Source organism: Diaporthe citri (assembly GCF_014595645.1).
Source record: "Diaporthe citri strain NFHF-8-4 chromosome Unknown scaffold_1, whole genome shotgun sequence".
Lineage (NCBI taxonomy): Eukaryota > Fungi > Ascomycota > Sordariomycetes > Diaporthales > Diaporthaceae > Diaporthe > Diaporthe citri.
The window spans coordinates 179,404-201,605 of NW_025064846.1; the positions used below are offsets into that span (position 1 = coordinate 179,404).

At 56.7% G+C, this 22,202-nt stretch overlaps 8 protein-coding genes across 8 annotated transcripts; 4 read left to right on the forward strand and 4 right to left on the reverse strand.

Annotated features, from left to right (window-relative positions):
* Window positions 1–300: 300 nt before the first annotated feature.
* On the reverse strand, window positions 301–2,433 carry INS49_000049 (uncharacterized protein; the record flags this gene model as incomplete). Its single annotated transcript, XM_043160887.1, has 1 exon — window positions 301–2,433. One exon carries the CDS (start codon window positions 2,431–2,433, stop codon window positions 301–303), a length of 2,133 nt encoding a protein of 710 aa, XP_043029393.1.
* A 1,038-nt stretch (window positions 2,434–3,471) lies between these two features.
* On the forward strand, window positions 3,472–4,326 carry INS49_000050 (uncharacterized protein; the record flags this gene model as incomplete). Its single annotated transcript, XM_043160888.1, has 1 exon — window positions 3,472–4,326. The coding sequence occupies one exon, from the start codon at window positions 3,472–3,474 to the stop codon at window positions 4,324–4,326; it is 855 nt and encodes a 284-aa protein (XP_043029394.1).
* Window positions 4,327–4,531: 205 nt separating this feature from the next.
* INS49_000051 (uncharacterized protein) lies at window positions 4,532–5,323 on the reverse strand (the record flags this gene model as incomplete). Its single annotated transcript, XM_043160889.1, has 3 exons — window positions 4,532–4,651; window positions 4,726–4,914; window positions 4,976–5,323. 3 exons carry the CDS (start codon window positions 5,321–5,323, stop codon window positions 4,532–4,534), a joined length of 657 nt encoding a protein of 218 aa, XP_043029395.1.
* Window positions 5,324–5,849: 526 nt separating this feature from the next.
* Window positions 5,850–7,039, forward strand: INS49_000052 (uncharacterized protein; the record flags this gene model as incomplete). The annotated part of the gene is made up of 2 exons (XM_043160890.1): window positions 5,850–6,495; window positions 6,600–7,039. The coding sequence occupies 2 exons, from the start codon at window positions 5,850–5,852 to the stop codon at window positions 7,037–7,039; spliced, it is 1,086 nt and encodes a 361-aa protein (XP_043029396.1).
* A 5,029-nt stretch (window positions 7,040–12,068) lies between these two features.
* INS49_000053 (uncharacterized protein) lies at window positions 12,069–13,750 on the forward strand (the record flags this gene model as incomplete). Its single annotated transcript, XM_043160891.1, has 2 exons — window positions 12,069–12,403; window positions 12,493–13,750. The coding sequence occupies 2 exons, from the start codon at window positions 12,069–12,071 to the stop codon at window positions 13,748–13,750; spliced, it is 1,593 nt and encodes a 530-aa protein (XP_043029397.1).
* Window positions 13,751–15,865: 2,115 nt separating this feature from the next.
* On the reverse strand, window positions 15,866–16,794 carry INS49_000054 (uncharacterized protein; the record flags this gene model as incomplete). The annotated part of the gene is made up of 3 exons (XM_043160892.1): window positions 15,866–16,391; window positions 16,471–16,553; window positions 16,696–16,794. 3 exons carry the CDS (start codon window positions 16,792–16,794, stop codon window positions 15,866–15,868), a joined length of 708 nt encoding a protein of 235 aa, XP_043029398.1.
* A 591-nt stretch (window positions 16,795–17,385) lies between these two features.
* Window positions 17,386–19,095, forward strand: INS49_000055 (uncharacterized protein; the record flags this gene model as incomplete). Its single annotated transcript, XM_043160893.1, has 3 exons — window positions 17,386–17,502; window positions 17,637–18,821; window positions 18,880–19,095. The coding sequence occupies 3 exons, from the start codon at window positions 17,386–17,388 to the stop codon at window positions 19,093–19,095; spliced, it is 1,518 nt and encodes a 505-aa protein (XP_043029399.1).
* Window positions 19,096–20,620: 1,525 nt separating this feature from the next.
* INS49_000056 (uncharacterized protein) lies at window positions 20,621–21,437 on the reverse strand (the record flags this gene model as incomplete). The annotated part of the gene is made up of 3 exons (XM_043160894.1): window positions 20,621–20,907; window positions 20,971–21,218; window positions 21,310–21,437. The coding sequence occupies 3 exons, from the start codon at window positions 21,435–21,437 to the stop codon at window positions 20,621–20,623; spliced, it is 663 nt and encodes a 220-aa protein (XP_043029400.1).
* Window positions 21,438–22,202: the final 765 nt, after the last annotated feature.

Below are 22,202 nucleotides of genomic sequence, written 5' to 3' on the forward strand. Positions count from 1 at the left end.
AGTCAAGCAGGAGAAGTCAGTCCTGATGGCGACGGTGACGGCAAGGATGAAGACAAGTACACGCCCTAATTCCCCAACCGGACGAATGAGAGGGCATCGACGCCGATCTCGGCAAGCCTCATCCACCGCTTCAGGGCCCGAAGTCTGCCTCAAAATAGATGATCTTATCTTTGATTTTGAAACTGCTTCTAGCGTGACACGATGGGTATATCTAGATGACATCACGATCTATAATCCTGCCGTCTACATGCTGCGCCGGGACGACCAAAGACCACTGGTCCGCCATCACCGCAGAAATCATCAGAAATTCGTCTCGATCAGCCTCGCCACCAGGTCACTGTCCTCAGGAAGCTCAGGATAATCCAGGTTGATCACGCCCAGCCTCCTGGTCCCTCCCCTGCCGGCGCCCTCGTCCAGCTCGCGGAGGTAGTCCCTCGTCCTGACGTTGACGCCCTCGATCCACCTGCCAAAGAAGCGCAGGTTCCTGTGCGCCCCGACGGCGATCCACTTGGCCTCGGCCACCTCTCCGTGCTCGACCGGCTCCCCGACGGCCGAGCAGAAGTTGATGAACCACGTCTTCTCCGGCTCCAGAACCTCCCTCCCGTCATCGTCCAGGTCCGCCACCGTCCCGGCAGCCAGCTCCATCATCCGCCGCACGTGGCCCAGCTTGGACGTTACGAGCTCGTCGAGCCCGCTGCGCTTCGAGTACTTCCACTTGTCCTGCAGCCGCACCCTGACGCCGTTGGGCGTGACGATCGTGAAGTCCGGGTCGTCCTGGAGCCACTCCTCCAGGTCGAGGCCCATCCTCTCCGTGGGCGCGACGTCCGTGTCGCCGTAGTACCGGCGCAGGAGCACGGCCTTGCCCCGGACGTCCCCCAATCTGGCCGTCACCGGCCCGGTGTACCACCTGCTCGACCCGTCCTCGTAGGTGGGCGTGCTGTCGATGGCCTCCTTGACGGCATTGTAGAATACCTTGGGGTTGGCTTTCTGCCCCTTGGACCTGTCGTCGTTGTTTATAGATATCAAGACCGTCTCCGTAGCCTTCTTGTCATCTTTGGGCCCGATGAAGTCCCACACCTCGTCCATAACGCTATCAAACGACAGACCCTTGGGCAGGTTGATAGGCACCCCACCATGGTAGCAGTAAAGCTTCCCATCATCATGCCTCCTCAGCCTCAGGTCGAAGAACCGGATGCCCAGCGCCAGCTGCTGCGAGATGCTCAGGTACTGCGTCCTGACAAACGGCACGTTGCTCCTCGCGCAGCTGTCGTGCGTCCCCGGGATGGTCAGCCCGCTCAGCCACGCCCGCCCGTCGAGCGAGCCCATCCACGTCTTGAGGTCGTAGCCCAGCACGGGCTTGCTGAACCAGCGCAGGTCCCCCTTCCACTTGCCCGCGAACACGCAGTAGACCCGGCCGTTCATGACCGCCATCTGCGGCGCGAACCGCGCCCTCACCGAGCCGCCACCAACGCGCTCCGGCTCGCCCCACGCCCTGCCGTCGGCGTGCGCCGCCACGTAGACGGCGCCGTCGTCGCCGGACTTGAGGAACCCCAAGTAGGCGTGCCCGCCGTACGAGGCTGCGCTGACCCCGCGCGTCGCCCGGCCCTCCGAGACGTCGTCGGTTGGGTCCCAGGCCCACCCGGACTCGCTGTAGCCGTACCTGTAGCCCAGGATGTCGCCGCTGTTGGGGTCGGCCGCCTCGCAGAGCACGTGCAGCGCCCCGTTGAGCACGAAAAGCGCTGGCTTGCCCTGGAACTGGCCGCCGCAGATGCTCTGGGTGGGCGACCAGGCCTGGGAGTCGGCATCCCACTGGTTGTAGGACAGCCTCTGGTCCGGACCGATGTATGCTAGGAATAGCTTGTTGTGAAAGGCCGCGAGTGCTGGTCCCCTGGTGCCTTTTGCGGCGACGCAGCCTCCAGGCAGAGGCCCTTGGTGGATGAAACCCTCATCGTCCGCGTCGTTGATATAGTGGAACATGGCTCCGGTGTCTGCTGAGACCACGACGGCGTGCAGGACACCGTTAAGGTTGGCTATCATGGGAATCCCATTCTTCCCTTGGTATGGGAACTTCTCCTGCCGCCCAAAAACCTCACCATGACCGTCGGGTACGGTAGAGCTGTACCATACCTGGTCGTCAAAGTCGGTCCATGCCATCCACAGACTGCCACGGTGCGTGGCGATGGACGGAGGGACCTTGGAGCGGAGATGCTCGCGTGGGTTGTCTGGATGGATGACAAAGCCCTGCTTGGTTGGGCCCTGAGGTATCCATGTTGAGGACGTGGAGGTGTCTGGGTCACTGTCTGTGTTGCGCTCGATGTTGGGATTGCTGGGATCCTGTAAATATGGATTGAAGGGCGGCCTGGAGTCGAGATTTAAGCTAATATGCCAGGACGGAAGACCGCATGCTGGTGGTGTGTTGGGTGATCTGGTCATTTCGAGGAATGTTGTCTGGCACTTCAAGCAGACCTGCTTGTTTCTTGACACGGTCTCGTGTGTGTTTGAAGCCGGTCATAAATCCTGCAAGTGAGGCGGAGCCTGGTGCGTTGGCCGGCCCTTGGGTGTCCTGACCGCTCTAAGTGCTGACAATCATCACCTCAGAGCACGAAATCCCTGACTCAGTCTTTGGATAAGTCGAGACTGAAATAGAGAAAGATTCGCATAATGACATGCCCACGCATCAACTCTGAAGTGCTTGCAGAGGGAGGATTCTGGATTTGCTTGGAACAAATCTGGCAAATTCCGCTGTCGGGGGTGGGGCATGATCAAGTGCTCTGCTGCTGCTGAGAAGCGAGTAATCCAATGAATGTGAAGGTATCATCAGCCTTTGGATTCAGATTCTTGCCCTCCCGTAACCAGACCTCAGAATGAAATACGCGTTTCGAACCGTGTATAGATTTGAGGAAGAAAGTAGGTGGCAGGTCAAATTATTTCACTGAGACAAGTTGGCCATGCTCTCGCGGTCCAGGGTCTAACCCTTGAATTCGACGTGTGTCCCGGCCACACCCGTTTGACTCCACAGCGTCACCCATCTGAGCCGACCTGCACGAACCCATTCATTGCCTCTCTTAAGGTTTATTGCTTTTGGAGCTTGATTGTTGTGATCGGTTTCGGACTTTGAAACCCCAGCCTTCCTCCTCTCGTGATACTGTTCTGGGGCTCTTCGATCATTACGCTGCTGTCTATTTGGTCCGTACTCATCAATACACGTCATGAATCATCAACGACATTGACCGAACCACCTGTAGTCTCAAACGTCACTCGGGGGCTCCTACATCTACACATCCAATTTACTTAAGTACGCACAAAACCATTGCCAACCAACTGCCAGTATCAGGCTGAATGAATGCCAGCCTGACCTCCCGAGCCGTACTGAAAACGGTCCCGCCCCTCAAATCATCAGCATCTTCGACAACAACCCGCCCCAGCAAGGCAAACAGAAGACTCATACACGTAGCCTCGCACCTCACCAAAATGGCAGCCCCGACACCCACCGCCGCCGCCCCATGGCGAGCTCAGTTCCTGGACCACGTCAGCAAGCTCGACTCGCCAACATTCACATTCTCCTCCCTCCACCCAGGCACCAAGTCCTCCCAGACGGAGCCGAGGGGCCGCACCTGCGTCTTCCGCGGCATGTGGGCCTCACTCCCGCCCAACGACAAGAACAACGCAACCCGCAACCCGGACGCCTTCGAGTCCGACTGCCTGACGCTGACCACGGACGCCCGCATGGCCAAGGTGCCCGAGCTTTTCGACTCGGGCGAGACGGGTGACTCCCCGGCCTCGTCCTCCTCAGGCGGCGGCGGGCCCGTCGAGGCCATGTTCTGGGTCGCGGAGACGGGCACGCAGTGGCGCCTGCGCGGGCACGCCTGGGTGCTCTCCCACGCCGACATCGGCGGCGCCGACGCGGCGAGCAGCCCCGGGGCCAAGGCGGCGCGGGATGCCATCTCGGCGCGGATGCGGCCCACCACCAGCGGCCAGGCAGGGCAGTGGAGCTGGGAGAGGGAGGTCGAGGCCCAGTTCGGGAACCTGAGCCCCGGGATGCGGGGCAGCTTCAAGAACCCGCCCCCCGGGACGCCGAGGGCCAAGGAGCCCGGCCCCGGGGAGGGGCTGGGGCAGAAGGTCGGGGACGAGCTTCTGAAGGACGAGGTCGCCAGGAGGAACTTCCGCGTCGTGGTCGTCGTGCCGGAGGAGGTTGACACGTGGGACGGGAAGGACCCCGACAACCAGAGGCGGTGGGTTTACACGTACGTTGGGGCGGACGCGAAGGCGACGAGGCCTGGTGGTCAGGTCATTGACGGGTGGGAGAAGGTTGAGGTTTGGCCTTGAATAGTGAGGGAAGATAGAGATGTGCTGAATGATAATGGCTCCTAGCCAGGGGTTCATCCGCTGTCCGCTGTCCGCTGGGTAGGAAGCACATATACGTCAAGCCGACATCTCGCATGCTGGTTCTCATTGTGTAGACGCCACACATCCCGGATTAGCCAGAGAGGCCGTATTTGGTCATTGCCAAGTCTTTCCCTCAGGGCCGTCGTTATAGAATGAAAAATGACTCTGGCTCTTGACCCTCAACCGCACCCTTCCACAAAGCGCTCTCTCCCAGTATCTTCTCGACTCCCTCAATATTCTCCTCCCTTGTGCCATTGTTATCAATCTAAAAATTGTATCAGTACCTCCAAATATCCCATCTAGGTATTCACAAGCCCAGAGGCAAGCCGTAGGACTCACGTCAACTAGGAGCCCTGCCTCTCGATAGTGGTGTTCCACAGGCCGTCCCTCCTCCAAGTACTCATCAAACCGCCTTCCGAACTTGACGGCGGTGTCGTTACGATCGCGACCCCTGGCGAGATACCTAGCTTCCGCATTCTCCCTCGTCACGTTGAGCGAAAGGACGACGTCGGGCTTCGCGCTGCCTTCCTACAGTTGAGCTGAGTCAATTGGCTGAGATATATGGTTTTCATTTCCCGCCACGACATACCAAACGAAGACGTTCTTGAAAAGGCCATTGTGCCCACGAGTTGAGCTGCTCCTCGCACCTTGGGAAGCCGTCGATCAGGATCCCCTTGAGTTCGTCTTGCCGTATTGCATCCTCAATGGCGAGACCCAGAAACGGGTTCAACTCCGCAGATGTGAGAAACCCCTGGTGGTCAAGCTTCTCCTGGATCCGAGCCGCGAGGGGCGTTTCGCAGTTGGCCTGCATCCAGGTGCGGAGAATATCTCCCACGGAGAAATGCAACAGGCTGTACTTGCTAGCCAAGAAACTGCAGATCGTGCCTTTCCCCGACCCAGGTGCTCCTACCAGGATGGTGAGCAGGTGTACTTTCATTTTGCCAAAAGACGAAGACTGACCAAGGACAAATATCACTGCGAATTTCCGCCCCTTCGTGCTTGTACAATTGTGGGTATCCATTGCGACCATTGCAGTGTGTGATGTGTTCAGTTGCATGTGGGCGGACCCATGTCTAGTAAACGCGATCTGGGATATGTTGGAAGCACGTCATATGACATATTGATATTCGGGAACGTTACAAATCTTCATACAAATATCAAACAGGACCATGTCTGTCTTCAACACTGTGGCAGCTCCAGCTGGGAATGTGGGCAGTGAAGGGGTACAGTGAATGGGACAGTAAATATTATGATGAATAGAACAATGAATACGGCAGTGAAGGCCCCTGGCGACTCTTTTCACAATCTCCTCTATTTGAAGAGATGTTTACAGCCCATCCTCACAAGAACCTCACCTCTTCGACCGGTTCGACTGCAACTGCAAACCACTGAATTGATCACCTCCACACTGCCTCCCACAAACATCTATATACAGACCACCTGTGGCTCAGTGCCTCATCAGGATGGGGATCTTGATGTCCGCTGCACAAGCAGCGCCGGCTCTATTCTCCGCCATTCCGTTCTACTTCACCCTCATCGTGCCCATCCTAGTAGCCGCCGCAGCAACTTACCTCTCACGCCGCCGCCTCCTGGCCTCGACACACACTCGCCCGACTGAGGACCCCTACGCCCCCGTCTCCGTCAACTACTTCCCGTCCCGCGAGTGCAACTACGCCTGCGGCTTCTGCTTCCACACCAACACCTCGGGCTACATCCTGCCCCTGGGCGAGGCCAAGCGCGGCCTGCGCCTCCTCCGGGACGCCGGCATGCGCAAGCTCAACATCGCCGGCGGGGAGCCCTTCCTGCACCCGGCGTTCCTGGGCGAGCTCCTGCGGTACTGCAAGGAGGGCCTGGGCCTCGAGAGCGTGAGCATCATCAGCAACGGGAGCAAGATCCGGGAGGGGTTCCTCCGGGAGTACGGCCGGTACCTGGACATCCTGGCCGTCTCCTGCGACTCGTTTGTGCAGGAGACGAACGGGGCGATCGGGCGCGGGGAGAATGGCCAGGGGGACGGCGGCCACGTGGAGCAGGTGTTCCGCATTGCCGGGTGGTGCAGGGAGTACGGCATCATGTTCAAGCTCAACACCGTCGTCAATACCTTCAATTGGGGTCAGTATCACTCTTCTCCTGCTGGGGCTACCCGATCTTTGTGCCTTATAATGTTCCAGAATGTATCACTTGAGGACCCGTAGCAGATGATTAACAGGTACTAGACGAAGACATGGCGGGCCAGATCGCGCAGCTGGCGCCGTTCCGGTGGAAGGTCTTCCAGTGCCTGATCGTCGAGGGCGAGAACGACGACGAGACGCGGGTGCGCGACGCGAGGAGGTTCCTCATCTCGCAGGAGCAGTGGGAGACGTTCTGCGACAGGCACAAGCACCTGCCGTGCTACGTGCCCGAGGACAACCAGACCATGGCCGGGAGCTATCTGTTGCTGGACGAGCGTATGCGCTTCCTGGACAAGGGCGATGGGCCGATGAAGAAGAGCGACTCATTGCTGGATGTCGGGGTGAAGAAGGCCATGCAGCAAGTCGCGTGGGACAAGGAGGCGTTTGACAAGAGAGGTGGGATCTACGAGTGGCGGAAACCACAGACAGCGGGCAGTATTGAAGGAGGTTGTGATGGCGATAATAAGAAGGAGCTGGAGTGGTAGGTCTGAGATACCTAGCCATTAATTCTCGTCACTCAATGCGAGATTTGCGCCATGGAGAGAGAGCGGCTGCTGCCATAACTGTGAAATGCCACACCATGTTCTGCAGTCCAGACTGTCGGCGTCTTCCTTGAAATACCGACCTCTAACTGACCAAGGGGCGGTAGATATCACAACCTAATAGAACCCCGGGTGCGTTTGCTATGAGCACGCATGTAGGAAACTGTGATCACACCTTAGGTCGCGCGAGAAGGGAGACGAGCCTCTACTCCAGTGCAAGCGCACACAAGTACCTGCTGTACCACGCCGCGGGCCAGTGCGTGCGCGTGTGGGGGGTGGGGCGGTGGTTACAAAGGGCATACACACGTCCTGATAAGCCCGGCCTCCCTCGCGCGGTAGGGTGTCACATGCGCACCATCCGACGCAAGGGGGTAACAGAAGAGCTGTCTGAATGTAATTGTTACGGGACTTGCGTGAAGCTCGGGCTCCGAGGCAGTCTGGACCCACGGAAGTAGTCGGGCGATACGAAAAGAAAAGGAAAAGAAAAAGGAAAAGGCGTGGCCTTGGATTCCACATGCTTTCTTAGACGCGATACCAGCAGATGAGCCCCGCTTCACCACCGCGGCGCAGATCAGTTTGGTCTGAGGTCTGAGGGTAATAAGGGATTACGAAAGCCCGAGAATACGACCGCGTGGTCTTGGTATACGACGTTGTTAGTACAGATCTAGTTCTCAAGAGATATGGGCATTTGACAGCGGGCTAGACCTTGATAGCCTCGCACTGCTTTGCGGAGCGTGGCGACGACGGTGTAGGCAGCAGCAACACGTCGACGATCGCGTATTCCCCAGGCCGGTAGGCCGGGCCATGTTGAAGGTCGGAGAAGCGGCCGCATCCGACGAATGCTACCTTAGATCACAATCATTTCAAGTCGGCTGAGTCGAAAGCTGGAAAAATACGCATTTGTCGTGGTTGTCATATTTCTCACCCAATTTGTATGCGCGGCAAGCTCAAGAAGGTCGAGGATCCAAGTCTCGACCAGCAATATTCTGCAGGTCATGTGGAGCTGGGAGTGACTGCTGAGCGGGTGCAGGCTGGATGGTGCGGAAGGAAGCGTGCCTAGGAGATCCCCGTTAGTTGAGCCGCTGCCGGGAGGAGGGCGAGCCTGAAAAGGATCTAGCCGCATGCTTCTTGACGGTCGAGTGACGGGCGGCGCGATGAGATATAGTCTACCAAAGTAGAGCCAAGTGCGACGACCGAAGCAACGGCGACGGGGGCGATGGCGATAGCGCTGTTGACTGTTAGCCGCCTGCAAGTGGACGAAAAAGGCCCGCGGGGGGGGGGGGTTGTTCCCGAGGCCAGCCTAGCGAAAGTCAGATGGAATTAGAGGGCAAAGAATGGGGGTCACATTGATAAGGCAGATCTCTGAGGCTGCAAATGCAGGTCTTGCATCGCAGTGGGACCCCACAAGAGGAAGGTCTCTGAGGCGACCGTGTGGGGGATGCACATTTGGCAGTGCCCGCCTCTGATCCACGCGCGCGGGTTGTGCTGCAGGTAGAGCGCTGGGTTGTGAGATTCGCACCGCCCTTGAAAAAGTTCGCATGTCCCATGGTTGAGCACAATACCGTTCGGCCTAGGGCTGCTCGATGTATCGCCAATGTAGCAAGTCCAGCACCGGCCGAATGGGCTGGGTGAGGAGACGACGTTCTGCTGGGTTTTAGCCTGGTCTAGACCTTGCGCTCCCCGCTGGTGCAAGCAGAGACCTTGTTGGAGGTGATGTGAAGTGACGGCTCGGGCGGCTTAGGGATAGGTACCAGTCCTGGACCATGCGTCTCTGCGAGGCGTGATTGCTGAAAGATGTGTGCCTAAGTAGTAGTCTAAATCCGACCCGCAGTGGGCCATTTGCCGGCAAGCAAGACAGCGGACAACCAGTCTGAAATGGTGCTTGCTCCTTTGAGATGGTCCCCGAAGTGTAGTGTGGGAGATAGGCGTGCAGTTTGGCGGCGATTCAGACAGATCGAGACAGGCCTGATCGGGGCCAATGGAAATGAGGTGGCTTGCCCGAGTGAGCGCCGGAGTGCTTGATAAGAGCATGTGAAGATCGGGCGCAGCTGGATGGCAGTAGAGGGGACCTCGGCGAGGCTGAGATCGTACGACAGTCTGGCAAGAATGAAACAGAAGGGATCATTTCGTATCCGACCGGATCGGAAGGCTCTCACGGGAAGTGTCGTGAGCTGAACGGGAGTTGGCAACTAAATCGAGCCCAGTCGAGTCCGTCACGAGGCGCGGTGACGTGCTGGGATTGCCCCTGGACTGGTGGCAACTTGGGCGCAGCCGACCCATCCAGCCGGGAAAGCAGACCACAGCACTGCACATCGCATCGCAGTAGAGATTGATTGATTTAATATAACGAGGTCGTCTGGCAGAGAGGTATTCTGGTCGACCATCAGGACCGTTGGCGAGGCCGGGCCGGGCTGGGCTGTGGCGCGGACTCGGAAAGGGAGCTAGCCCGACAAGCGGTCAGTCAACCAGGCCACGAAGCGCCTGGGCATTTGTGGTGATGCTTTGGTGGTAGTGAGTGGCTGAGAGGGGTAGCTGTTGGTTGGTTGGGTGGTTGGTCGGTCTCGTCTTTTCTTGTCTCGGTGTCCCTATCGCAAAGCAGGCTCGATCCTGCGCGCTGGGCGGCGTCTTGCTTATCATCGCACAGCAGCAGGCATTAGCCCACTGCGTACGTACGCTGGAGTGGCGATCCACACTTTGATGATGCCTGATGGAGCAGGAGCAGAAAACGCCTGACGGCTGGAAGCGATTAGGATTGTCCTGTCGACGGCGAGGCGGGTTGAGCTCTTATCCGCAGGGGCAGGTGCAGGTGCGGGTATGAGGTACCTGAAGTCCATCGAATCTAGCCTACACGAGGGAAAGCAGGCGCTTGCTGCAGGTTGGGGAATTAGGTTTTGCTGGGTGGGGCCTACCGCATCCGAACGAACTCGCTGCAGTGGCCCACCTCGGCTGCTGGAAGTTACCGAGCACTTGGTAAGGCAATCAACCCGGGAAGGTGCAAATGAATCAGCCAGCCGGCGGCCCCTTGCCCGTTCAGTCACTGCTCATCGAGCCCAGGACTCGGGGCAGCGCAGTCTGAATCGCAGGCTTGGGATCGACCGGCTTCGATTCAGGTGTACGTACGCAGTATCTAGATATCTGGCTATCTGCTAGATATCTATCTGTATCTTCCCAACGCCCACGCCTCTTCTCCACAAGTTCAGGCAAGCCTGGTGGATCTGGGGAGATAACAGCATCTGCCGACTACACGCACGCCTCCGAATGATGATGCGGTCACATGTATCGTCCCGGCCAAGCGAATCCTTCAATCCCCTGGATCGTCCAATTGTCTGTATGTCAAATTGTGGCTGGCCATCAGAGATCGGGTATCCACGGGTCCACAGCACATCTGAGCAGAAGCACTTGCACTCGGCGAATGGTCTAATATATTTCATACACTTTCAGTCGGTCCCGACGACCTGTCTGCCCATGACGGTGAAACATTAGACAACCTGGGCGATGGGTGACCCTGGCCAGCAATTTGCCAGGCAGAGAGGCTCTGTGCCTTCATGCATACTCCAAGGTTGCTAGGTACATGCGCAGCAGGCGAGAAAGGGCAACGGATCTCACCGTGTTGGGGTGACAGAAGCGATAGACAATCTGGCATTCTGGCCCTGATTGGCAGTGTTGGCGATGCGTAGCCCGTCCAATCCCACCCTGAGTTGAGATGCACCCAGGGTTCAGAACGGCCAGTCAGAGACAAGAGGTCAGAGACAAGAGACAAAAGAACCCTACGCTGCTGCTGGGCTGACGTCCCACCTAGCCTTACCACCTGCTGCATTATTATGTCCTGATTATGCCCAGGTCCTATCGTCTGGGATGGGTGAGCAGCACCGTACTGTGCACAGTGATAACATCGACGAGGTGGGGAGTGGGTAGAAGACAAGACTAAGAAAGACTCCACCATCAGTCACCACCCACTCGCACCGCAAACACCCACACTCACACAGACGCACACGCACCTGGGGAGACCTTGTCAGTAATCGTCCGCAGCCTGCACCGTTCCAACGTTGGATGAACTTGCAGGTGTGTGGTATTATTAGTCTGCCTTTCCCGGGATACCACAAGTCCCCCCCATGTCGCCATTGCCCCGGACCAGGACCAGGCCCTGAGGTTGACCTGGCCCTGGCCCTGGCCCTGGACCCCTTTTGACCTGACCAGGCTGGACTGGGCTCGTTCCTTTCCCTCGATCCGTGCTCTAATTCCTGTCTACTCTATCTGCTCCTGCCTCTCATCTCACCCTTTCATTCTCACCTCTCACATTTCCTGATAATCACATCTCAGGACACAACAACTGCCGGTCAACGAGGCCCTCAAGCCTCCGTCCTCTCCTCAAGGGTTTCTCGTGCTGATTCGCGGGGAACCGAATCTGGGTTTTGCTGGGCTTGGACTCGTCCGAACGACCTCGACTTCACTCTCAACTTACTGAGTGACTCCGCCTTACTCATCCTCGACCCGCAGCATGCGATTTGATCTACCGGCTTCTACATGTTGTCGTTGTTGTAGATCGTACTCGATGTTTCCAGACCTCTCCAGGACCCGGCCGAGGAGAAGAATACCGCATCTGCAGCAGTTTGCCTGCAGCAGTCATACCCGCAGGTCTGGTCGTTGCCCGTCGTACCGGTACAGACGGACCAGTCCAGGTCCCACGTCATAGCACCAGCATTTCCACAACACCAACCGACCCCGAGTCCTGGTGGACATTGCTTTGTCCAAACCGCGCCGACAAAGGCCCTTGTCGCAAAGCTGCACTCGACAACGACAACGGCTTTCTTTCGTCTCATATGTCAACATTCGAACCGACCTTTTGGCCAGAATCCAACCAAGAATTGGTCCACATCCGAAGCGGATCCCCTCCCCCCGCTCGTCCCTCTACGGAGGTTGACGGGCGTGGCAAGCCTCACCATCCCACCCTCGGTACGAGTGCCACCGCAAGATGTCGCTCTACTCGCATGCTCCCGAGCCCCTCTCCTGGCATGATGTGAAGCCAACGGTGCTGGTGTGTTGGTGGGCGACCCTGTTCGCCACGGTTATTATCCTGCTCCGCGTCGCCGGTCGCTTCATCCGCTCCGAAATGCTCTTTGCCGAGGACAAGATGGCCTTTTATGCCCTGCTTCCCATGTACGCGCGTATGGGCTGCGTGCACGTCATCCTCGTCTACGGCACCAACAATAACGACTTTTCCAACCTCACCCTCACCCCCGACGAGATCCGGCGGAGGACCATCGGGAGTGGCCTGGTTCTCGCGAGCCGGATCTTTTACAGCGCAACGTAAGTTTCACTAATTGTGCCACCGACGCCGTTGAACAAACGGCCACGCGGCGGGAAGTGCTAGTGCTAACACGTGCTCGTCTGTGCAGGCTTTGGGTTCTGAAGAATACCATTCTAGAGTTTTTTAAGCGCCTCACTGGTCTCACCTGGTCCCGCTCCTACTCGGTTGGCGTCCTCGCCATCCGCTGCATGCTCGGGCTCACTTTTATTGCCATCATCATTAGCGACTTGGCCGAATGCCGGCCCTTCAACCACCACTGGCAGGTATTGCCCGACCCCGGGGGCCACTGCCGCCAGGGATATGTGAACCTCCTCACAACAGGGGTGTGCAATATCCTCACGGATTTGCTGCTGGTACTGTTTCCAGTGCCAATCATCATCAGCAGCTCCATGAGCGTGAAGCGAAAAGTCCAGCTGGTTCTGCTCTTCAGCCTTAGCTTGGGTGTCGTTGCAGTAACATTCTTCCGGGTCACGCATGTCATCGAAGCTCACGGCAGCCAACAAATGCGCTCGCTCTTGGCGTCCGTCGAGCTCCTTATCGCAACTGGAGTAGCCAATGCGCTGGTGTTGGGCTCGTTTGTAAGGGACAGGGGCGTCAAGAAACGCAAGTTTAGATACGACTCTGTGGCTGGCGAGTCTTACCATGGCACGGACAGCGCGAACAGGTCCAGGAGGCCGGCGATCGCGGGTCGTGCCTGGGGTAGCGATGTAGACCTTGTCAGGGACGTCGGCTTTGGTGTGCAGAACGACTTGAGAGGCCTGGAGGCGGATCCGGAGGCGGGAAGGCCGACGCCCGCAGGACCCGTGGCGCCGCACAAGACATTCAACCTGCAGGACTGGAACTTCCCCGAGAGATCTGCTGAAGCGAGGCGAGGAAGCCAACTGCTGCCGCCTGACCAGCTCTCCGATGCACCTAGCAGCAGCGGGCCGAGACGCGTCTCTTTCTTCGATGTCGGCGGATTGCTCGACGACGACAGCCCATCTAGCCCTAGCACGGTTCGGAGGCAGAGCACAATGTCCAGCCGAGATCCTCTATCACCATACAAACCACACTCCCCGCCGGCGACCGTGTTACCTGCGAGCGCAAGCGGGTTTCGCAGGGGCTCGCAAGCCCTACTACAGGATATCGGGGGTCTCCTGCCTTTCAAGTCTAGCAAAGGGCAGGATACAGACTCTAGGGGCAAGGAAAGAGAGGAATCTATATCTTCCGGGACGGAACTCCAAGACCTGTCACCGGCAGTCTCTCCCCGTACGACAATGCGCCCAGTTGACCCGCCGCCGTACGAGAACGAAGGCAGGCCCGGCGACTCGGACCATTTGATGGACGTCGGTGGGCTCTCGAAATAATACCAAGGGTTCTGCACCAAGCTATATCCACTAGACCCTGCAGACTAAAAATATGCTAGTCACACTTCCTTCATCAAATGTTGGGAGGTGAAGGCCAGCACAGACGTCACTAACACCGAGAGCCACGAGACGATACCAATACTTTTACACAAGTCGCATTGCATCACGTCGCATCTACAGAACCGAAATTTTAGAGGATATATCCATGACCGGACTGCCAATCTTCACAGTTGGACAGTATCCTGGCAACGAAATACCAAACAGATCGAACCGATCGCCCCAAAAGCACGAAACGGTCCAAATGCGACCACAACAGCGACAGGCCACCGCTACGCTACATCAAGTGGAAGTAGGACACAGGCAGAGAAGCGAATAATGTAACTTTTCCTCCATTGTTGATATTTATTATACCCAGGCCATACATCTTGTGTGCGCCGTGCATTGGCTACCTGGCTGGGAGGTTGGATAGGGCCTACTTTTGGAGGGAGGGAGTGTGTGCTGACTTTTTGCTTGGAGCTGGGGCGTTTTCTCTTCCTGCACTCATTTTTTCCCGTCTCTCTGTTTGTTTGTTTGTTTGCCTGTCTGTCTGTCTGGTGATGATACAATGCGACACGATACCTATTTGCTTAGATGGCGATTGCAAAATACAACTACCGAACAGATTCATGAGAGATTGTCGCGCTTAGTGTCGTGCTTGCCCCGTGGGTGCTCGCCAACTAAACAGCCCCCGATTTTCGAAGTGCGATCCCATGAGTTGACGGACCGATGCTTGCCGAACTGGAATATAGTTGTCGTCCTACGTACCTATCTGCGAGGTGGGTTGGGTTGATCGCCCTGCCCAAACAACATCCCGAACGTCGATCATCCCGCACAGACTCCCTGAACTTTGGGACCTTACATCCTTACACCTTCCTGCCTCCTCCGACTTCCCCGTCTCCCCCGCACGCATCATCCTGTCATCCCAATGCGCAACCAGAAAAGGATGAGCCCAGGGTTGATGATTGGTTTCCCTCCGACAGGCACCTGCCCGTTCGGCCCGCCACCACCCCGATTCTCGGGCTCGGTTGATGGCGGCTGGGGGTACCCGTGCACTTAATGCAGTCGATCTCTGTCAGGCGACGGGCGAGTGTCTGTGTGGTAGATCTACCTAATTACTGAGCACGGAAGGTTGACCCCGGGACTTTTGGCCTGTTGAGTGGCTTTGGAGAGGTCATCAGATCTGTCCTCGTGGCAAGCACTGACAAACAGCCACCTTACAACTCCGTAGAAATGGGGGGTGAAATGCACCGAGCGCACCTACTTGTCGAATCGTCTATCACAGGGGGCTGTTGTGGCATTCCTGGTTGTGGCACGCACAGTCGGGCCATAAATATCACCCCGGAGCAGATTTGAGGGAGTCAGTCGGACTTGCAATAGGCAGACGGCGCATGTTAAAAAAAAATCCCTATCTTGTATAGTATATGCGCAAGAGGTCTCGCCTAGATACAAGCTGAAATTGGAATGGCGCGGGTGATGAGAGCAGCCCCTGTTTGAGGCTTGTAATAGTAAAGTTAAATGGAGGATATGGCAATGCAAAAGTTGAACGCAGAGCATTGTGCACATGATACACCATGCGAGTAGCGCGAATCCTCCCCTTTCGCGACGAGAGAAAGCCGCCATAACAAAGTAACTAGGGTTTCCGTGAAGCAGCCAGCGTCACGAAACGCTTGCCGGATTCGTGCAGTACGAATCCCCTTTTTAGATGTACCTTGGATAAACATGTGATGACCACCATAGCATCTAAGAGAGTTGCCGACGTCTGGTGGTATCATCAGTTATATCAATATGGTCTGTGACCGTCTCGGTCTCGACGCTACCCACCTGCCACAGCATGTAGGGCGTGCAATAATTCAGGACTGAGAACTCCCTCAACGCCTTTTTGAGATGCCCTTTCCTTTCCGCGTCGAGAAGAAACGCCCCGTAGCCCCTGTAGGCCTTGCGCGTGGTGCTGGCCCACCACCCCTCCCCACAACCCCCAAAAGAATACCGCTGCTTGCTTCTCCCGCGCATCTAGTTCGCCTAAGCTATCCTCCCACAACAGGGACCTTTGCCCTTTGCCCTTTTCCCTTTGCCCGCTCAGACGCACAATCGGTAACTGGCGTACCGGCCTGCCGTCTCACTCGACCGGATGATCTTGACGACTTGGCCCCTCCTCAACCCGTAGTACCGCGAAATAGGGTCCTTAAGCAGGATACGCGGAAGCTGGGTCTCCTTCAGACGGTACCTCTTGAGCAGCGCAGCCTTCTCCTCCTTACTAAGGACGACGTGGGTGGGCACGAGGTCGTGGTGGGTGATGTTGACCAGCAGGTCCTCGAGCAGGAAGCACTCGATCTGTGTGTAGGCGCTGGTGGCGCCGATGGCCTTGCGGGCCTGCGGGGACAGGGCGCCGACGGTAACCATAATACCGGCGCGGAAGTTGCCCGCGGACACAGTCTGGACGAACTTCTTGATCTCCTTGACGCCCATCTGGTTGTCGGCCATGAACTCGACGTAGATCTCGCCGCACTCGGTCTCGGGGCTCGGGTTCGAAGGCGTCGCCGGTGGTGTGCATTTCCTGATCATCTCCTCGCTGGGGCGGGCCGAGAACTGAAGGCGCGGGCGGCTGCAGGGTGCGCGGAGGCCTTGTTAGCAATCTCTGCGGTCCTTTGGGGCACTGGGCGAGCAGGGGCGGGCTGGCTCACTTCACGCTGCCATCGTGGTTGGTGTACTCGTCTTTGAACTTGTCGAGGGAGGGGTTGACTTCCTCATCGGTGAGTTCGTATCCCTACTCGCGCGACGCCCGTTAGCATCCCGTCCCGACTGTCGCAACGATACTTCATCCACAGCCACGGGCGCATCCAACATCGATCGTGATCGCGTGATGGCGCGCGAAAGGCCTGAATGAAAGGGAATTAGTTGTCGCATACCCGGTCCTTGCACATCTGGTGCACCGTCTTCCACGCCCGCCAGAAACGTACGGCCTCCTTGAGGTTGGCCTCGCGGTTGGTCTGACCCTCTTCATCCATTATGGGCAACTGTGTTGAGCGTCTCCGATGGGACCAGCTGTACGATAGGATTACAAAGGATGGAACCCTGGAGGGAGAATCAGGGCGGGTGGGCGAGCAAGATTGGCGAAGGGAAGAAAGGAAGTGAAGGGAATCGAAGTGGGTGTCGTGGATTTGATGCACCCTCACTGACCTCAGCCTGGCCAGCAGACAAAAAAAATCCAGTCATTGCCGGCAGCTGTCAATGAGCTCTGCTACCAAATGCGCTGCCAGATGCACGGACACTCGGGCCAGGTCTGCGGCAGGCAGGGGTCAAGATGGGGGAGCCGGTCTCCCCACAAAATTGGCCCTTTGGTCGGGCGACTTTTGCCAATCAGTGCAGCGGAAAGACCCTGGCCTGGGAAAAAATGTCGAGAACTTATTGGGGTGAATAGTGAGCCTCACAAAACTGTGTCCATTTAAACCCACTCTACTCACCACACCATCCCCTCAACACTTCCTTGTCTTTCCCCCAGGACTGATCGTCATCAATCAATATCCTGTATCTCCTCCTGATACAGGACCTATCTGCTCAGGCTCTTGTCTTTGGTTCCAACTCCCGGTGGATTCACCATGGCTGACACCGCTGCTGCCCCGGCGCCGACCAGGCCCACCAAGCCAGATGAGGCGCTCTTCCACGAGAACCTCGCTAAGGCTGACAAGGAGCACAGTCAGGTCATGGCCCAATTCGTATGTCATACTTCAACCCCGTCAGCTTTCGTATCTGCCGTTGCTCTGCCGCGGAAAGCTCGATTTCCCGAGCTCACGCGGCAAGGTCAGGCATGCGGGACCCCGAACTGGATCATGCAACTAACCTCCAGCAGAATGCCATCAAGCAGAAGATCGAGCTTGCTGTTCCGAACAGAAACTCGGAAAACCCCACCTCCAAGCGCCGAAAAGAGCTTCTGGACCAGATTAAGGAAATCCAATCGAAACAGGGTGCCGGCAAGAAATCCCGTAGTACAAAGCAGGATGAACTCGATCGTCTCGAGGCGCAGGTCAAGTCCAGGCAAAAGGCCCAGGAGGTTGAGATTGGAAGACCATTTACCAAAATTTGCGAAGACCGTCAAATTAAAAGCGAAGAGTTGACCGGTAACCTCGGGGAGAAATTGAACCAGGTTCTGCAGACAGCCCAGGCCAGCTATGATACGCAGACGCTCAGGCTCGTCGAAGAGAGGACCACCGTACAGCATATGAACTCGCTCAACGGCTTGATCAGACAGTACATCAAGTCCCGGGAACAGATTGACGCCCTGAAGGTCAAGATCAAGGAAATCAAGGACGGCATGAACGATCCGGAAGCCAAGGAGCTCAGCGAGAAATACACGAAGCTGCAGACCGAGCTGGACGCCATCAAGGCCGTGCAGGGTGAGGCTTCAAAGAACCTGGACTCCCTGTTCAAGGAACGCTCAGAGCTGCAGAAGCAGCAGAAAGAGAAGTGGGAGGCGAAGAAGAAGCTCCAGGACGAGTACCATCAACAGAGGAAAGCTTTCCAGAAATACGAGAACGAGCAGAGGCAGAAGGTCCGGGAGCGAAGACAGGCTGAGAATGATCGAATCAACAAGGAGCGCAAGCTGGAGCGCGCCCAGAAGATGCTCGACGAGGCTAGCGACCCGGCATACCTGGACGAGATTCGACGCGCCAACAGCCTGCTCCAGTACTTCGACCCGTCATTCGTTGCCGAGAAGGCTCCTCTTCAGACCAGCACCAACCTGCAGGCTCAGGCAGAGCGCAAAGTCGACGGTTCTGACCTCAAGGGTGTTAAGATTCTGAGCAAGAAGGACCGGGACGAGGACCTCTTCCCTGCCCAGAAGAAGGGCAAGAAGGGCAAGAAGCACAACGCCGCCGCCACGAAGTCTACTTTCAACTGCCCGCCCTCCGTCCTAGAGGACTGCGCCTACATGGGCATCGATCCTCCTATGAGCGCCGATGAGGTCCCTGGCGTTATTGAGAAGGTCAAGGCCAAGCTCGATCACTGGAAGGCGGACCAGGCGGCTCAGACTCAGAAGGTAAGATGCATCCAGTCGATCTTGATCATGTCCTACTGTACTAACATTTCTGCGCTAGAACATCGAGAAAGCCAAGAAGGAGATCGAAAAGATTGAGGCGGAGGAGGCCAAGGAGAAGGATGGTAAGAGGTCCTCTTCTGGCACGGCCACGCCCAACGGAAACGGTGCCGCCTCCAACGGGGAGAAGTCCGACGATAAGGTCGAAGGTATCACCAAGGAGGTCGAGGAGGCTTCCATTGAGGACAAGCCAGAGGAGGTCGCTGCCGCTGCATAAGCAGGCTCCTTATCAAACCACTGGCTTTCATCGCAACCATATACTTCAGTCTAATCCGTAAGCAGCGGTTCGGATTGCGACAGTGATAGCCAGGCTGGACGGGCCGCGGGTCCATTTTGACCACTCTTTTGCCAGTTATCGAAGCTCGAAAAGTTGCTGGCCATCGGGAAGCAGCAAGTTGACTTGCACAACGGGACCGTGGGAGAGTTTTCATTAATAATACAGATGAGAAGCGTCTCTCTTCTGGCATGCATGCGTCGTCTTCCTCCTGTGATATTTGTGCACATTCGACTGCAACAGTATACGCCTGTCCATTACCAAGCATGCTGAACGGGCCCCGCTACAATAAGCCAGATGGGAAGAGCAGAGCCGTAGGTACACGAGGCAAAACTGACCGCCCAGGCTGATCCCTACCTGCGCGGGCCGAAGATAGTTCCACCCAGGCGCACTTGCAAGGACGAGCTGGTTGATCAGCCAGCACGTCTTCGACATCAGAAACCAATAGGTGCACGCGAATGCGACTACGCGGCTTGCGCGGGTGGTAATGGACGATTCGCCGCCATCTTAACATGAGCATGTCGGACTGAAACCGCAACGAGGGTTGTCGAAAAGGTGAAAATACTAGTAGACTACAAGATCGCCGAGAAACGGCTCCCAGAGCAAGCTTGGGGTAAATGTTCTTGATTGTCCAGATATCTGCTTTGGTGGTGAGCTTCATTAGTCCCAGGGCGCGCCGCCACCTTGTGGGTTTGTAGCTCGACGTCCCCCAGTAAGTAGCTAGCTGCACGATAGCCTACTCATCCGCCCGCCGCATCTTCCCCGTCTGGACTACTTCAGCACACCCTCCAGCCCTTGCTCGAAAAGCTTTGCCAGTCTCCCATCCACCTCCCGTGACCAGATCGGAAGCGCGGCGAGATATTTGAGGACCGTTCAATAGTGTGGTTCATGGTTCTGTCCTGCCTCCGGATCCAATTCCCACTTTGGTGAACGCGACCACAGCCATACACCCCCGAGAAATTATGGACCGCTCGTACAGGTGTATCCAGAGAAGAGCCTGAAGGAGCCAACAAGAGACCCGATTGGGATGCTCCTGCCCATCCCGATCGCAACACCATGGTGAATCAGCAGATGAAGCCCACGACCTAGTAAACCCCACCAACAAAGTAGAAAAAAGTGAACAATGGCTTGTTCGTATCTTCCGTCCCGTTTTGGCCGTAACAGGGGCGCGGGAGGGTCAAAATGAAAAAGAAACGCATGTCTTGAAGAACACCGTCTAAATGAACACGTTCTCCCGCTATGCAAAATGATAATATGTCGGTGGATGTCTCCGCAGCGAAAAGAAAAAGGAGGAGAAATCCTGATATGCGTATCTCAGTGTCATTCATGTAAATGCTTTTGAAGATTTCAAGTCTCGGTCATGGCTTCGTCGCTCGTGAAGGTGAGTCGAATTAATTGTGGAAGAAATGCGTTTCGTTCGAGGGCAGGATGATCCTTGACACGAGCAGCCTCCCAGCAACCGCCGGTCTCATCCGTAATACGCCGGGGCGCCGTAATAACCCGGTGCGGGCACAGGGCGACCGTACGATGCCGAATGCCGCTGCTCTCTTCCGGTCGGCCCGGGTGTTCGCCGGTCGACTCGTGCCGGGCCTGCGATTGGCGGGGGAGTCCTTCTTCCCATGTCCATGCTTGGACCGGACGCTACGGTCGGTGCGAATCCTCCTGATCTCCGGCTGGCCTTTCGACTTCCATTGAGGGCTGAGAGGGGAGGGTCCCGGACGGCCGGGTCATCATCCGGGGGAAGCGTAAGTTCGACTGGGTTCAATGTCAGTTCCACCACTAGCCCCGTAGGTTCCTTCCCAAATATGGGGAACATACCAAGGCTGTAGAAGTATTCTAGAACCTCCGGGTACCTCTGCACTGAAGCCTGCCAGTCCTCATCGATGCCACGCTTCAGGGCTGCCTGCGCCGCAGCAATCTCGTTGGGATGTGGCGGTGCGTGGTAGAAGTGATACGCGTGACTGGTGATCCGGTCCAGGTGAGCGGTGTGAGCTTGTTTCCGCCGATCGGTGAGCAAGCGGAAGTACTCAAGGATGTAATCTTGTGCATGTGCTCTGACCCATGAACTACTCGAGAGAGTTTGTGTCAGTCCACTCCATGCCACCGAAATGCCCAACCTGGATTTTGTTCCTTCAGGACATCCTAGGACTGTCGTACCGGATATCACTGTATATAGACTGCATCATGCGGGCCTCGGCCTGCCGGATGGCTGTTTCGAGGCCCTTTGCCTCACAGTCACACGCAGCAGTTGCTGGAGCATGACATATGGCGCAGTCCGGATCCATCTTCACTGGTGGTCCAGGAAGAGGATAGTATTCCCTGACATGGTACATGATTTAGTCGAAATACTCATACAGAAAATCGAGGTCAGAGTTGGGCAAAGGCGGCATAGACTGCAGTGGTGGGCAACAAGACCAGACAAGAATACACAAGGACGAGGCTCTCATCAGGGCGGCGAGACGATATCATATCATACAAGGGTGGTGGAATGAAGCTTGGGGATATCGTAACAACCAACTCCTACAATCGTATTCTTTCATTGTAATATCCCGGCAGGAGACATGGCCAGAAGAACAGGGCAACGTGAAAGAGGGAAGAGACAAGGAAACATAAGACGGAAGAGCCTGGGAGTGTGGGGAGGGGTCGAGGAAGAGATTGGGATGGGACGAGAGTACTCAACACACAAGGGACGGGGCCATTACAAGAAACCACTGACCTTCCACAAGGAGGGAATAAATCCACGGCGGTAGGTAGGGCACGCAGAGGAGCAGCCGAATCAACTTGGAGTCAATGCAGGCTGGCTGCAAGACGTGCAGCGGCAACAGATGACAGACACGGATACACAGGAGGACAACAACGTGGAGCTACCAGCGTGTTGGGCCGGCTGTGTGGAGAAGAGGTCGGTGCATGTGTGCACGACGCGTCCAGTACGATGGTGGAGGGCCACTGGAGAGCCGTCGTTACATGGATGGGTGATGAGTGGTCGAGTTGAAGATTATGGGGAGAACGGGGCAGTCCCTCTTTGGCTCGATCAAGCAGCAGTAGTGTGT